This window comes from Schistocerca gregaria, chromosome 9 (genome assembly GCF_023897955.1).
Source record: "Schistocerca gregaria isolate iqSchGreg1 chromosome 9, iqSchGreg1.2, whole genome shotgun sequence".
Classification (NCBI taxonomy): Eukaryota; Metazoa; Arthropoda; class Insecta; order Orthoptera; family Acrididae; genus Schistocerca; species Schistocerca gregaria.
In genome coordinates, this window is record NC_064928.1 from 198,785,960 (window position 1) to 198,803,465 (window position 17,506).

The 17,506-nt window shown below is 43.8% G+C and overlaps 1 protein-coding gene across 1 annotated transcript in view; it reads left to right on the forward strand.

Annotated features, from left to right (window-relative positions):
* The first annotated feature begins 2,981 nt into the window (after positions 1 to 2,981).
* LOC126292035 (amyloid-beta-like protein) overlaps positions 2,982 to 17,506 on the forward strand; it is a 1,795,419-nt gene continuing 1,780,894 nt past the window's right edge. The window contains exon 1 of the mRNA XM_049985828.1: positions 2,982 to 3,265. Coding sequence (XP_049841785.1) covers positions 3,206 to 3,265 — 60 coding nt within the window. The 5' untranslated portion in view covers positions 2,982 to 3,205. The remainder of the gene's footprint in view (positions 3,266 to 17,506) is intronic.

Sequence of the window (17,506 nt, forward strand, 5' to 3'; positions counted from 1 at the left end):
CATGTTCCCAAACAACGATGGAGTTTTTATTGATGACAATGCGTCATGTTACCAGGCCACAATTGTTGGCTATTGGTCTGAAGAACATCGCGGACAGTTCGAGCGAATGGTTTGGCTACACAGTTCGCCATACATAAATCCCATATGAGCCGTGCGTGGCTCCTGTTTCTGCCATCATGTATTTTGGACCCTGTTTTCAACATACTTCCACCTCACTACGTTAATTTAAATTGAGCCAGCCGTTGTGCCCGAGTCGTTCTAGGCGCTTCAATACGGAACCGCGCGACTGCTACGGTCGCAGGTTCGAATCCTGCTTCGGGCATGGATGTATGTGATGTCCTTAGGCTACTTGCGTTTAAGGAGTTCTAAGTTGTAGGGGACTTACGACCTCACATGTTAAGTCCCATAGTGCTCAGAGCCATTTGAACCATTTTTAATTTAAATTACTACTGTCGCTGAATTGCTGCTTTGCCTGACCGCGTATCGATATATCCCCTCTGATAGTATCGTTGCTCGACTGCTATTACTTCCCGGTCGTTGTCTGTCGTAAGGGAGTTAGAGTCGCGAGTTCGGGTCTGCCAGTCAGTTGGAACGCGTCTGGAGCGCAGTCCGGACCTGCCAGTCGGGGAGTTGCAGTGCGCCACTGGTGCAGTCGGGTTGGAGCTGTGAGGTCTGCGTTGACATGGCTCGCCTGACCATAGCAGCCAGGCATCACTTGGGCTGGGCCACGGTCTTGGTGGATCGTCGGCCGGTCGGCCTACCGGCATTTTGGCTCGCTAACCGTTCACGAGTCGGCTTTGTGTGTGTGTGTGTGTGTGTGTGTGTGTGTGTGTGCGCGAACATCGATGCCCGATTTGTCTTCCTGCGTGCTTAGTTATTGTTGGGTATCGTTCAGGTCTTCGTGCAAGTGTTTGTCAGGTTGCGTTATAGTTAGCTTTAGTTCAACTGATGACGATTTCAGATGTTGTCGGTATTCTGTGGCTAGTCGGTCGGTTGCTGCGGACCAGGGAAGTTATCTCCGCGCGGTGCAGTCGGCTGGGTCCGCTAGCGGTCCCTGTGCAGTGTCAGAGCGTGTGTGGAGCTGTCCGATCGCTACGAGCTTCGTGGTTCACCGACCCAGGTTGTCAAAGTTGGGTAGTGGTTTCAACTACCCACGCCTCGTCCATTCATGTTGTGGTGGTTCGTTTCGGTGGTTCACTGTTGGAGAGGTTTTTTTCTGTGAGCCACACCGAGTGTTTCTATTGCTAAAATTTAGCAGCCATGCGGTGCACTTAAATATATTGGTTGACTAGGATTCGAGTGCACCAGAGGAATTTTCTGCGTTGTGGCCTTTGGTGTTCTGGTTACCTGCCCTGGGCACTGATGTAAATCCAGGCAGCGTCCTTTCCTCACCTATTTTTGCTGTCCAACATGGTGTGCAATTTTGAAGGCTAATACATACATCATTGTGGATTACCACGTTCGTAACCGTCACTGTTCGAGTTCTCGTGTACCGGTTGATAGGAAGCAAGTCGTTTTGTCGATTCGTCCGTGGCTGTCCCCTGGTTGGGTTCCGATGTGTCAAGTGTAGTTGGGCTCACCACCTGCCTCGCCTAAGTGAACGAGGGCAGGTCGACCTCCCTAGAGGCTTCTGAGTACCGCTTTCTTTATTGTTCTTCTCGCCGTTGTTTAACTGTCTGTTATAATCTATCATAGCCAATGATTTAAAAATTCTTGTTTTTACTAGACTTAACGTATTTTTGAATTTTGGAAAATGAATTGTGGCCCTTACGGCGCTTAAAACCTCATTCTTGAAATTAAGCAAAAACATTGCGGCCTTCTGCTTTAAAAGGCTATGGTAATATATTTTAAAATTATCACATTTAATTGTGACATTCAGCCGCTTATATTGCACCTTGCAACCGTATATTCTATCTACTTTGCCTTGACGCTTTCCAGCGTAGCTGTAATACCATATATATTTTAATTATTTTATTTACTATTTTAACTGCATTTTTATTTTGTTGACTTTTAAGATTTCTTGTTTGGTGGCCCTCAGCCGTGAAATAATTGCCCTTTTTGAGACTCGTAGTTCTAAAGGTTCGGCTATGTGCCATTTTGGTTTAAAGGTGTAATTAAATAACAGTAAATTACAATTTTGAGAGAACCTGACCGATACCTTATTTGGTCCTTTTCACAATCCTTATCATCTGTTCTGCCCTGCGGGTTTAGCGGGCGTCTCAACACCGAACTTTTATGGAACATAATCGAGAGGTCAGTTCGTACACATCTTGCACTGCCAACACTTCGCAATTGTGGACGGCTACAGAAAGACATGGGTCAGTATTTTTGCAGGGGACTTCCAACGATTTGTTGAGTCCATGAGCCGCCGGGATTAGCCGAGTGGTCTCCGGCGCTGCAGTCATGGACTGTGCGGCTGGTCTCGGCGGAGGTTCGAGTCCTCCCTTGGGCATAGGTATGTGTGTTTGCCCTTCGTATAATTTAGGTTAAGTAGTGTGTAAGCTTAGGGACTGATGACCTTAGCAGTTAAGTCCCATAAAAATTTCACAACATTTGTTGAGTCCTTGACACGTCGAGTTGTGGCACTACATCGGGCAGGAGGAAGTCTAGCGCGATATAAGTAGGTATCCCATGACTTTCGTCGCCTCAGTGTATTCTCAAAGGGGTAAGGAAAGATTGGAGCCTGCACAGATAGCATGAACCTAATCCATGAATGTAAATAATGATTTTCTCATCTAGTACAGGTAAAGTGACACAGGAAGGTATTAGTAGCAGACTATCTAGGGACGTCAGTGTCGCCGCATGGGCCTTTCCGCTGTCACACTTGGCAAAGCGATCGCGCAGCCGCAGCGTCAAAGCCAGCGCCAGCGCGGCCCAGTCGATTTCGCACGCAGCGGGACCGCAGCGCACTGCGCATGCGCGGCGCCGGCCAATGGCGGGGCGCGCCGGACAGTTGCCGGCGCAGCTCACGGGGCGCGCTGCGGACACGGCCGTCAGTTGTCCGCTAGCGCCAGCAGCGACAAGGACTGCGATAGCTGCTCGACAGTCGCTTCTCCCGCCTCTCTCATTCTCTTGCTGAGCCCAGCGCCGGTGAGAGCTCCCGCGCGCGCTCTTTACCTCACCGTTCGCGTCTTTCCTCCGCGAGTGCCTCCGAACGCTGTTCTCGACTTCGCTTCCTTCCCCGCCGACGCCGTTCCCCACCGAGATGTGGAGGCCGTCGGCTCTCGCGCTGCTCAGCGCCGCGCTGCTGTTCGTCTGCACACAGGTAAGCCGGCGCCGCCAACCCTCCCGCGAGAAAGTCACCAACCGGCTCCGTAGCAGCAGAGCTCGCGGGAGAGAGGGAGATTTCAAAACCGATGCCCCTGACAGTCACCTGGCTGCTCCACCTCCCACTTCGTGCTTTACTCCCACCCGTTCACCTCGCCCCTTTTGCTACGTGCCGGCCACCACAGTTACAGACGAGGCTCAATCGATACGATAGCCCGTCGCTCTAGCGTTCGGCGGTCGGTACTCGACGACGGTGTGGGGAAAGCAAGTGTGGTTTTTCCCAGCTATCGATTGAGAGCCGGTCTGCAGCATAGCGCCCTGTCCCCTGCGAGCTATCGATTTCACCTCGTTCTGCGCAGGAACCACCTACTGCCTGTCCCAGTAGATGCATCATCTATGGGCGTAGAATCCCTCAGCCGCATCTACGAAAGTCTACAGGCTTCCTGGCTGCGTCGTACCGTAAAATGAATTAGTGTTACAGCACACTCCGCAAGCCATCTAATGATGTGTGGCCGAGGGTAGCTCTGGCACTATTAACAGATCCCTAATACCCTTTTCCTCTCGCGAATGGCGCGTGGGAAGAATGTTGTCGGTAAGCCTCTGTATTAGCTCTAATTTCTCGAATTTTCTCGTCGTGATCAACACGCGAGATGTATGTGGGATGATATGTGTGTGAAATCTTATGGGACTTAACTGCTAAGGTCATCAGTCCCTAAGCTTACTCACTACTTAGCCTAATTTATCCTAAGGACAAACAAACACACCCATGCCCGAGGCAGAACTCGGTCCTCCGCCGGGACCAGCCGCACAGTCCATGACTGCAGCGCCTAAGACCGCTCGGCTAATACCGCGTGGCTATGTGGGAGGAGTTAATACGTTGCACGACTCTTCCCAGAAAGTGCTCTGTCGAAATTTCAACAGTAAACCTCTCCACGATGCACAACGTCTCTCTCTCTTGTAACGTTTCACAATTGAGTTTGATGGCCGGCCGCTGTGGCCGAGCGGTTCTAGGCGCTTCAGTCTGGAGCTGCGCGACCACTACGGTCGCAGGTTCGCATCCTGTCTCGGGCATGGATGTGTGTGATGTCTTTAGGTTGGTTAGGTTTAAGTAGATCTAAGTTCTAGGGCACTGATGACCTCAGATGCTAAGTCTCATAGTGCTCACAGCCATTTGAACCATTTTTTGAGTTTGATGAGCACCGTCTTGCGGCCAGTAAACGATTTCTTGACGAAACATGGCGCTTTTCGTAGATCTCCTGTATCTCTTCTTCACTTCTACCTTGTAAGGATCCCAGATAGATGAACAGCACTAAAGAATCGGTCGAACAAGTGCCTTGCAAATCACTTCTTTGGTGGTTACATTACTTAAGATTATTCCTATCACTCTCAGTCTACCATCCGCTTTTCCTGTTATTCGTTTTATGTGGCCATTCTATTTAAAATCGCACAAATACTTCAGCGTCTCCTTCGACCACGTAGATTTTGCCCGGTTTCCTGAAATCGTTCAAGGCAAAATGGCAGGGCGGCTCCTCGATGATTTGCTAATACTGCTAGCTATACGAAAATGTAATCTGATGACGATGAATAGGAAAAAGAATCTTGTAATGTACGAATGCAATACAAGTGATGGGCTGTTTGACTCAGTCACGTCCATCATATATATAGGGAGTAATTATTGCAGAGTGATATGAGACGGAACCAGAATGTTAGTTCGGTTGTAGGGAAGGTGAATGGTCGGGTTCGGTTTATTGGGAGAAGTCTAGGGAAGCGTGACTCACCTATAAGGCAGACCGCCTATGGAACATACCCTCCGCCATGCACACTGTGGTGGCTTGCGGAGATTGTATGTAGACATGAGTCTACGCCACATAATATTTTTCCTCGTTGTATTAGAGAAGAAAAGAAATGGCTCTGATGTCATGATTTCGTCTATAAAGAAGGGCATCATCAAGACGGCGAGATAATTAAATAAAATGCAACATTTAATCTGAAGGTGGTGTAATGCTGCAGTTGTGTATTCTGTCAATGGACGACCGCCCCTGTTACGGACGTGTACTTTCTGTATGTCCACGACCCGTTTTGGCCTTTCCTTCCAGATACTTTTCCAATGGATCAGGAAACGGTGCTCTTGTGAATCGTCACATAATCACAAAACCACAAATTTCATATCCACTTGAAAATGGCGTGGATGTGAAGATCAAAACGAGGCGTTGGCTTAAATGCACATCAGTAACTGCAGCGGCGTTTCATTAATTACATAAATGGAGCAGTTTCCTGTGTCATTAACTTGTTTGTTGTACCATTACGCTTTTCGATAGTTCACACTATTGACTATAGGAGAAGAACTACCTATTTGCATTTTTGGTATTAGCGAGAGGGTATCCATCATCTGAGTTGAGTTGGAGGGGGGGGGGGGGTGGGGGGTGTTACATGATATCATTTTCCCAGTGAGAGTACACAACCTTGTTTAAAGGGCATAAGGGTCGCCTTTGAGTGCAAACTATTTACTAAAAAGATATGTGAACTTTTAAGACGTATCTAGCAACACTTGATAATGGGCACACAGCCGAAACTGCAGTTCTGCATTTTAAACTAAAATTGTGCATTTTATGAATAAAGAGTTCTCGGGCAAAAGTGGCCATCAGGTCAATGACTGTGCATCCCAGCCGGACAAATGTTCCAGGTTCACTCGCTACTAGTCAGCATCCAGTGCATGGCCCACCTTTATTAAAAACTGATAGTGAAATCTTATGTCAGTTGGTGTGGCGAGACAGGTTGAGGGGTGAACCAACCTAAGGACATTACACACATCCATGCCCGAGGCAGGATTCGAACCTGCGACCGTAGCAGGAGCGCGGTTCCGAACTGAAGCGCCTAGAACCGCTCGTCCACAGCGGCCGACTTTCATTTTCCGTTTCTAGCTGTTGTTCGGCAGCCAGCTTCGAAGTACCTCTGGAGCCCATCAGTCAGTGCTTTCTTCCGGTCTTCTCACTGATGCCCTCTTCATATTTTGAGTTCTTCTCTCAGCTTAAAACACAGGAAATTTTTCACCATTTGTCTAAATTCACTCGTATCCATGACGGTCTGCTCTGGCCTACCGATTTCTTCAAGGCCTTTAGCACATTCTTGGAAGCATTAGAATCTTTCATCTTTCGGCCTTACGAAATTCCATTTCGTGAGAGGTTTATCCGACTTTCTGAAGATGTGCCCATAGACCAACAAGCTGTTCATTTTAACTGATTATGATACTGGTTCCGTATTTTTGTGCAGTTCCTCTTTTGATCTCAAACATATGTACTCATTAATCCATCTGTTAAGTAAAATATTTCTGCTGTGACTAATATATCGACTAGTCCCTACCCTCCGCCACACACCGTCAGGTGGCTTGCGGAGTATGGATGTAGATGTAGATGTAGGCACATGGTCAATGTGTCCGAAGCATGTAACCCTTCCGATTTGTCAACCATACCATATTGTCTAAGCTTGGCCCCAATGCTCAGCGACTCATTCTTATAGATACAATACAGTGGTTCATGTATAGTTCAGATGTACCATGTAATGTTCCTTCCACCATGCAAACATTTGTGAAGCTATAGCATTTGTGGCGATTACAGCCGTTATGAAATACATGAAAAGTATTCGCATTTATGAATAAATGGTTCAAATGGCTCCGAGCACTATGGGGCTTAACTTCTGAGGTCATCAGTCCCCTAGAACTTAGAACTGCTTAAACCTAACTAGCCTAAGGACATCACGCACATCCACGCCCGAGCCAGGATTCGAATCTGCGACCGTATCGGTCGCGCGGTTCCAGATTGTAGCGCCTAGAACCGCTCGGCCACTCTAGCCGGCAGTTATGAATAAAGACAACCGTTAGCTGTATAATGGAGTGACGACGATTAAAATTTGCGCCTGACTGGATTCGAACCCGGATTTCCCACTTATCGCAAGCGTCCCATTAGGCTATCTGAGCACGCTTCACAGCGAGACCTAAACTTCCACATGTCGTCAACCATGTGTGTACAACCTGCACCCACACATCCATTACGTGTATTGCCGCAACAGAAAACTGCAAGTCGCTTGCCCGATGTCGGCGGATAAATACGATGTTGCAGTGCCTGATTTGTTCAGAAATGCGATGCAGTATTCCTTGCATGCATGTCCGAAGGAAAATTGCTTCGTACTTCTGTACGGCACAGCATTGCAATATCGTATGCATGCATGCATGCCAGAAGGAACATAGCGTCCTGTATCTGAAGAAACAGGGACTGCAGTATGGTATGTATCAGCCAGCACCGGGCCAGCTGCTTTCAGTTAAAATGTCTCCCCTGTACGGCAGCATACGTAATGAATGTAACAGGGCTGGTTGTGTATACATGGTCGGCGGCATATGGAATTTGGGTCTGTCCGTCAAGCGTGCAAAGAATGTCTATTGGTAACGCGACCGTTTGCGATAAGCGCGAAATTCGTGTTCTAGTCCTGATAAGGCACAAATTTTAACTGTCGCCATTCCATTGTACAGCTGACTGTAGTTCATATCAACTGGGTAATCATTTCATACAACTTAGCATAGAAGTTTTTCGTCGGGTGATATGCTCGGTTCAAATTGCAGATCCTAAGATTGATCTTAATTCCTATTCCCTCACCTAGGTATGTAAATTTCTTCGCGCCATTAATATTCCCGTGCCTTCAAATCATCCACTCTGGTCCCTCGCTGTCGTCATGTATCTTGTCTTCTCAAAGGAAACATGTAATTTTACTTAGTCAGCTATCTCTTGTCAATCGTAGGAATGCTGAGTTAACACTGTTAGCCGGCCGGAGTGACCGAGCGGTTCTAGGCGCTTCAGTCTGGAACCGCGCGACCGTTACGGTCGCAAGTTTGAATTCTGCTTCGGGCATGGATGTGTGTGATGTCCTTAGGTTAGTTAGGTTTAAGTAATTCTAAGTTCTAGGGGACTGATGACCTCAGATGTTAAGTCCCATAGTGCTCAGAGCCAGTTTACATTGTTAGCTGGTGGATACTGTAGAATAAAAATGCCTTTTCACAGCAGCAGACGAGGTATAAAATACGTTATGTTTCTCTTTTAAGATAAAGCAGAAACAAAAATATGTTTCTTACAGCTATTTACTATATGTATGCGCAACACTATACATGTTATAACATTTATCCCGCAATTTATAACACATTTTGCTGAAGGGCACTTACAGTACTGATTTTTTCTTTTGTTCATGTTACGGTATGGCACAGCCACGGAGCCAAAAGAATTTTATGAAGGATAAAAAGAAACACTCTTTTACGTACGTCCAGAGCGTGGTCGTTATCGCGTAACTTACTTTTTTGAAAAGAGAGAAAAAAGTTCCGTTAATTTTGAATGAAAGTGTTTGATTAAAGAAAATCTCTTTTACGTTCATTAAAACCCACGGCCAGAATTTTCTCAGGGCGCTATGGCCAGAAATATTATGCGTATTCCAGAGTGAAGACATCCGTCTTACTCACTATGGATAAAAAAATTATCTTTCTTTAATGTTACACAGTAAGCAAATTTAATATAAAAATTAAAAAAAAAAATATTTTTCTCTGTGAGGCTTCATGCTCCAGTATAGCCGCCTACGTGCAATGGCACCGTCCACAATTGAAACAATTCCTTTCAATAAAACTGTACCTCTGGCCTAAATTGAAATGGAAATTATTATGAGACGCCGTTTTACGTTTATTGTGATTAAATCCTTTCAGTACTTTCAGAATTAAATACCTATGAAGAAATTTTTATCAGTTTTAACAGTAATGGCGTCGCTTCAACAATGCAATTACAAATGGAAAGGGCAACATTTAATTGTTACGTAATTAATTAAATAAAGAGGACAGGAAAGGTACTTTCTTGCTACTAACAAAAACACATACGTCATTAAATACTGACGTATATATATTTAGCAAAAATTCTAGATACACTACATGTAGGATAAATAATTCTTTACAGACCGTAATCTAAATGCGACATCAGAACCGACCAGGCACGGAAGACAAAGAAGAAGAACAAGAAGAGAGAAGAGAATGAAATTTCTTATATACTACAATACAGAGATAATAATAATTATAATTTTCTGAGCACGCATAGCGGCTCCATTGTAGTCACATATCGATAAATTGATTTACATTACTTTTTTCAAGAAGCGAAGCTATATCGTGTTCTGATAACCCACTAAATGGGATGGTAAGAAAGGAAGCTACGAACGTTCCATTGGCGGTGTGCTCATTAGTGGCGGAACACTAGCAGAAAGAGGCCAAGGGTGGCAAAGATATTCGGTCATGACATCTTCTAAGGAAACTCCCAGAATTCGCCATGACTGATTCGGCGATACCGTACTGAACTTTCCGGACGGCAGGGAAAAGGGTTGCGCCTGAGACAGCGGTGCATCTCGCGCGTGGCGAAGAGGTTAAGGGTCCATTCTACTCAGTGAGCCTATAAAATAAGTTATTTTTACGGATTTTTCTGGAAAACGTACGAAGCAATCAGCTTAAATACTTTTGCACGTTATTTATAGATTATTGGACAACATTTTCTGATTATTTTAAGAAATTCAGTCATCACTAAGCTTCGCATTCGAGACGTTGAAGTTCCTCTGTTCAAAATGAACTGTGTCCATGACGGAAATATTGCGGTCAGAAAACAATTTTCTTAATCTGTAGGATGTGCACAATGTAATAGCACAGGTCTTTTTTTATGACAAAATAACAAAATGGCAGACGTCCTACGACTCAAAGATGTAGATGGTTCAAAATGGCACTGAGCACTATGAGACTTAACTTCTGAGGCCATCAGTCCCCTAGAACTTAGAACAACTTAAACCTAACTAACCTAAGGACATCACATACATCCATGCCCGAGGCAGGATTCGAACCTGCTACCGTAGCGGTCGCGCGGTTCCAAACTGAAGCGCCTGAACCGCTCGGCCACTCCGCCAGGCAAAGATGTAGATTTGTCGTGTATTTTTGGTCTCGTTTTTTTGCGATAGCTAATGAATAACTAGATAAAAATTAGCCTATCACTCCTTGCAGAATGGCCGAGGAGTAATTCAGCCAAATTTCACAAAATATATGTTTATTCGTGTTCGCGCAATTCATTCCGACAATTTTAAATACATCTCATCACCAGGTATTAAAACCAAAGTGCCTGTCATGATTGACTTCGAAATCGCTATCGTCCAATCAGCTGAAATTGTGTTTCCTGAAAGAGGTATTGGTGGTTACAATTATCATTTATTCAGTGTTTGCGTAAACAGTTTCAGTGCTGCGGGTTTGTTTCTGCGCATAAGAAGAACGAAGAGGTTCGCTGTCATATAAGAATGTGCTCAGCTCTAGGATACCTTTCTCTCCTAATACTAGATGACGGTGTTCGAGTGACGCAGTAGAGCACGCCGTAACCGAAACTTGCAGGGTTTCTATGACTATTCTGTGGGGCAATGATTCGATAACGACTGTATACCAAGAGATATGTGGAACTGCAATGGAAGGCGCTACCGCTCAAACAACGTCTCAGAACGATGGAACATGAGGATACAAACATTAATACCCAAAGTTCATCCAAATGTCATTAGTAAGACATCTTCTAGAAGACACAGAATACCACGGCAACCTGTTTGACAGACTAATTTTAGTCCTGAAAGGCAATGAAGAAAGAATCGGCAATTAGGACAATGAAAACTGACGTGGTACTATAGGAAAGACTTTAAAAACACTCCATTTTGACGGCAAACTAAAATTATTTCTAACTTGTGTGCCTACGCACAGACAATAGTGAAGAAAAGATATCTAGCATTAGAAATTATGTAAATATTGAAACGTAGTTTCGCGCTGTCTGGGGCGCCTTGTCATCGTTCGTGCGACTCCCCCCGTCGGAGGTTCGAGTCCTCGCTCGGGCATGGGTGTGTGTGTTGTCCACAGCGTAAGTTAGAGTAAGTAGTGTGTATGCTTAGGGACCGATGACGTAAGTAGTTTTTTTTTTGGAAAGTAGTTTAATGCACCGAATTTTCATTGCCAATCCTGTAAATACTGTAAAAGTTGCAAATACATTTAATGTGGGACAAAAAGACACTACCACCTCATAGTGTCGTCTAGAAATGACACAAGGTCGGCTAAACGTCTCTTGAAATCCGTAAAATAATCGCTACTGAACAGCAACAGGACTCTCTGAAGGGCCACGCCTCTTTCTAGGAAATCAAAACGGCTTTCGCCTTGAAAGATTCTTGGAATCAAAATATCGGGTGATCAAAAAGTCAATATAAATTTGAAAACTTAGTAAACCACGGAATAATGTAGATAGAGAGGTAAAAATTGACACACGTGCTTGGAATGACATGGGGTTTTATTAGAGCCACCCCATATTGCTAGACGCGTGAAAGATCTCTTGCGCGCGTCGTTTGGTGACGATCGTGTGCTGAGCCGCCACTTTCGTCATGTTTGGCCTCCCAGGTCCTCAGACCTCAGTCCGTGCGATTATTGGCTTTGGGGTTACGTGAAGTCGCAAGTGTATCGTGATTGACCGACATCTCTAGGGATGCTGAAAGACAACATCCGACGGCAATGCCTCACCATAACTCCTGACGTGCTTTACAGTGCTGTTCACAACATTATTCCTCGACAACAGCTATTGTTGAGGAATGATGGTGGGCATATTGAGCATTTCCTGAAAAGAACATCATTTTTGCTTTGTCTTACTTTGTTATGCTAATTATTACTGTTCTGATAAGATGAAGCGCCATATATCGGGAAATTTTTACTCCTTTTTTATTTCTAATAAAACCCCATGCCATTCCAATCATGTATGTCAATTTGCACCTCTCTATCTACATTATTCCGTGATTTATTCAGTTTTCAAATTTATACTGACTTTTTGATCATCCTGTATATACAGTTGGACACGGATAACAAAATCTGTACAGCGGAAACTCAGGCAAAAGACTCCCCCGCCAGAAGATGGGCAAACCAGCACGAAACTGGTAAAGGCGAAAAAAATTATCGTAAAAAAGTAACTGGTCGCAGTTTTACAACCTTTCAACATGTTAAAACTATTCCTAATAATAGGTGTCGTAGACTACATAACGCTGCGCTACACTGCTAGACATTTTAGTGTGCCTATACCTGTGAAGAACCACTTATTCCCGGGGGCTGTAGAAGCACTACTGCGTACAAGTGGTCCAACCCCGCCAGTTACCTTTTCACTGATCCTTTACGTCCTCCTCAAGAAAAATACAGAAGATTGGCCACATACATGAGGTAGTTTTTTTTCGCACACGATATCAGTATATCCTTTTTTTTTCATTTTTTTTCAAACATCTCTTTCTTCCTTAGGAGATCTCTTTACTCTGTCTGACCTTGGAGGTATCGGCGTAACGTTCGAGAAAATCATTGCGTCAGCGGGCGGGGCGGTTCCCCGGAGAGCAATCTGACGTTGCCGAACAAAACCACTGATAGATAAGCTCTGACAGGAACGCATCGATAATACGAAACTTCTAAGTAATATCAGTAGGCTGCCCATTTCGTTGAAATTTCATGCTTCGTGGGGCAACTTCTTACTTTTATTATAATTACTAGCATGGTGTCCGATGCTTCGCAGACTATATGGTCTGCACAGTTTTTTTTCTTTTGTCCAAATTTTATATTGTTCATAGATTGCAACACCATCTAAACTTTTCATGCTATTTAAGGCCTTGTTTCCGAATGTACTTGTGAGCAAAAAGCGATTCTGGTTGCTGGAGCCTAAGGTTTTTGCTAATCAAGCCATTTGTTTTCTGTGGTGAAATTTCCACACAAACTTTCATTCCTTAACACATATTTCTTCATATCTAACTGAGAAGTGACATACTAGTTTTCATAGATTGTTTTAATTTTTTTTAATATAACGAAATATTTTCGTAAAATGTTTCATCCCCTATTTCATTCCCTTAGGGGTTGAATTTCCAAAAGCAGTAATAAACGTATTATTTAACTTCTAACAGAGAAGACAAATGCTAAATTTTCATAGATTTATCTTTGAAAATGCTTTCACAATTGTATAACTTCGTAAAACCTTTCATCCCTTATGTCTGTGCCTCAGATGGCTGAATTTAAAAATTTCTGAAACTCCTATTTTTTAAATTCCAAACCGAGAAGTTCCCCCATGAACCAGGGACCTTGCCATTGGTGGGGAGGCTTGCGTGCCTCAGCGATACAGATAGCCGTACCATAGGTGCAACCACAACGCAGGGCTATCTGTTGAAAGGCCAGAGAAATGTGTGGTTCCTGAAGAGGGGCAGCAGCCTTTTCAGTAGTTGCAAGGGCAACAGTCCGGATGATTGACTGATCTGGCCTTGCAACACTAACCAAAACGGCCTTGCTGTGCTGGTACTGCGAACGGCTGAAAGCAAGGGGAAACTACAGCCGTAATTTTTCCCGAGGGCATGCAGCTCTACTGTATGGTTAATTATGACGGCGTCCTCTTTGGTAATATATAGATAGGATTGGGGAGAAGAGAAGTTTGTGGCACAACTTAACTAGAAAAAGGGATCGATTGGTAGGACATGTTCTGAGGCATCAAGGGATCACCAATTTAGTATTGGAGGGCAGCGTTGAGGGTAAGAATCGTAGAGGGAGACCAAGAGATGAATGCACCAAGCAGATTCAGAAGGATGTAGGTTGCAATAGGTACTGGGAGATGAAGAAGCTTGCACAGGATAGAGTATCGTGGAGAGTTGCATCAAACCAGTCTCAGGACTGAAGACCACAACAACAACAACAACCGAGAAGTCAAATACCAGTTTTCATAAATTTAGCTTTAAACATGCTTTAGTAGTTCTTTAGTAATGACCTATTTTCGGAAAACCTTTCGCCTCTTTATTTCATCTCCTTCGTGCTTGAATTTCCAAAAACGCTGACAGTAGTATTTTTTTCTAATCGAGAAGTCAAATACCAGTTTTCATAGACGTAGCTTTAAAAATACTTCAGTGGTTCTTCGATGATTATTTATTTTCTAGAAAAATCTCTCACACACAATTTCACCCTCATAGGAAACAGTATTTCATAAATGCTGAAACACATATTTCTTTATTTCTGACCGAGAAACCAAATACCATTTGTCATAATTGTGGCACTTGCCTGAATAGCGACTTACTTTCACGAGACGTTTCATCCCTCTTTTCAGTCCCTTAGGGGTGGAATTTCGAACAATCTCTTCTTCAACGAAGCCTACAGTATGTCACTACAACTCCAAATATAAAGTCTCTATCCTTAGCGATTTGTGCTGGGCGATGATCAGGCAGTCAATCAGGACATTGCCCCCCTCATATATATAAATCTGCCTAAATTTGTTTGTCTCCGTCAATAAAGCTATACCGCCAATCTCGTCAAGCAATTTCTGATTCGGTGGGCAAGTAGTGTGACAGTTACATAATTCGTAATGCTACGTATTGAATAACAATAGCGTAACATAGTTTTACACGTAGAAAGACGGACAATAGAGTTCTGATATTTATTTTTTACTTTCGTTTACTTATTCGTAGGATTCCGTACATAAATTGCTAGAATTGAACGTTTAATGGCATCACTGTATCTGTTATGACCCCTCCATTACAGGAAGGGGTAGAGACATCAAGTCGAAATTAACATCGAATGCTACAGTCCGTTGTGTGTAAGAATTTTAAGCTTTTAATTCACTGCAAACGAATGGTACGGCCACTTATTTCACCAGTTCTGCTACTTGCAAACTCACCCTTCCTACACACGCTATCCGCTTTTTTTTTTTTTTCGTATGACGTGTTGAGTGCTGTTGATAAGGGATTTCAGATCGATTCCGTCTTTCTGGATTTCCCGAAGGCTTTTGACACTGTGCCACACGAGTGGCTTCTAGTGAAATTGCGTGCTTATGGAATATCGTCTGAGTTACGTGACTGGATTTGTGATTTGCTGTCAGAGAGGTAAAACAGAAGTGATTTCTGGCGTTCCCAAAGGTAATGTTATAGGCTTTTTGCTCTTCCTTATCTATATAAACGATTTGAGAGAAAATCTGAGCAGCCGTCTTAGGTTGTTTGCAGATGACGCTGTCGTTTATCGACCAAGAAAGTCATCAGAAGATCGAAACAAATTGCAAAATGATTTAGGAAAAATATCTGAATCCAGCGAAAATTGGCAATAGACCCTAAATAACGAAAATTGTGAAGTCATCCACATGAGGACTAAAAGGAATCCGTTAAATTTCGGTTACACGATAAATCAATCTAATCTAAAAGCCGTAAATACAACTAAATACCTAGATATTACAATAACGAGCAACTTAAAGAAAATTTTGTGGGGAAGGCTAACTAAAGGCTGTGTTTTATTGGCAGGACACTTAGAAAATGTAACAGATCTACTAAGGAGATTACCTACACTACGCTTGTGTGTGACGGAGTACATCGAAAAAGTTCGACGAAGGGCAGCACGTTTTGTATTATCGCGAAATATGGGAGAGAGTGTCACTGAAATGATACAGGATTTGGGCTGGACATCATTAAAAGAAAGGCCTTTTTCACTGCAACGGAGTCTTCTCACGAAATTCCAATCACCAACCTTCTCCTCCGAATGCGAAAATATTTTGTTGACACAGACGGTGCTGTACTTACGAAGTAATTTTTCACTCGGTTGCGTCGGCTCGGGGCATTTATGAGGCTTCGCCGGTGAGCTTTCTCTGCCACTGAGTAGCCTTATACCTCGATCCGTCCCCACCACCTTTCTCCACACCCACACACACACACACACACACACACACACCATAGGTGGAGAGGTAAGGCAAGAGAGGACAGGACATGGCGGAGATCAAATGAATAAGCTCCAACATTTACCATAATTTAAAGCAGTTCCCGAGGGGAAAGAACTTTTCGCAGTTACAAACGTGACAGGGCAAGTAGTTGACAGAATAATCCTAATAAACCGCTCCCGTCCATCTCTTGAAAACTCTGGGAACTTCTCCTAAATTCAAACATAATAACCCACTTCAAACAAATCGATCTCCTCCATGGAAATAAGTACGAGATACTTCCAAACATCTGATACTGCGTGCCATGGATCGAAGTCTTCTTGTTTATAGATTTTCCGGCTGTTTTCGATTCAGCGTAACACCAGTGTGTCCATTGAACACCTGTTGCAATGTTTATGTATAAAAAAAGAGTTCGTATGGTGTGAACTAAATTGAACTGTTTTCCCCTTCTGTCTATCATGTACTCATAAGGAATGCAAGTCACGCGATTAAGCAAACGCTATATGATAAAATGAGTCGCCAAGCTATCTCAGACTGTTTAATGTTCTTTTAATTAATTTCAACCAAGTTAATTAGAAAACACAAAACTATAAAGTAAAGAGCCAGTCCTATAAAAATCTGCGCTATGTAGTGCAGAGAACAATGCTGCAGTGCATGACGTCACAATACGCCAGTTGCAATTTCTACACACAAAGCCCACGGAACAAAAATGGTGCACAACATTACAAACCGGATTTTGAAAGAAAAAATAAACAACCAAATGGCGAATGCCATATGATTTTACGACGCAAACAGTCTAAATCAAATTCCAAAATTAAATAATGCACACTCTAACGTACACGGTAAGAATGAGATTGTCTGCTTAAAAAGTGTAAAATGGTTCAAATGGCTCTGAGCATTATGGGACTTAACATCTGAGGACATCAGTCCCCTAGAACTTAGAACTAGTTAAACCTAACTAACCTAAGGACATCACACACATCCATGCCCGAGGCAGGATTCGAACCTGCGACCGTAGCAGTCGCGTGGTTAAAGACTAAAGCGCCTAGAACCGCTCGGCCAAAAAAGTGTAATCACAACGGGACTTTACCTAAACTGAGGCTGATAATAATTCTGAAATGCAGTGTTTAACTGCGAATGATTTAACTGTGTTCTGATAGTGATATAAAACTGGCCCTAACAAATTTTCATGGCTCACCTGTGGCTACGTGACCTCGATACTGCTCTAAAGCGATGAGCACAGACGAATAGCTACATTTTGCGTGATTTTCTGAAGTGTCGGAACATCAATGTCGTCGACGCCCTCCTGAAGGGCTGTTTTCAGCTCAGCAATGGTTTTGGGGTTATTACTGTGCTCATTGTCTTTAATGTAGGCCCACCAAAAGGTGTTCAGATCCAGAGAACATGGCGGCCAATCTAGGCCCATGCCAGTGGCCTCTGGGTACTCCAGAGCTAGAATGCGGTCCCCAAAG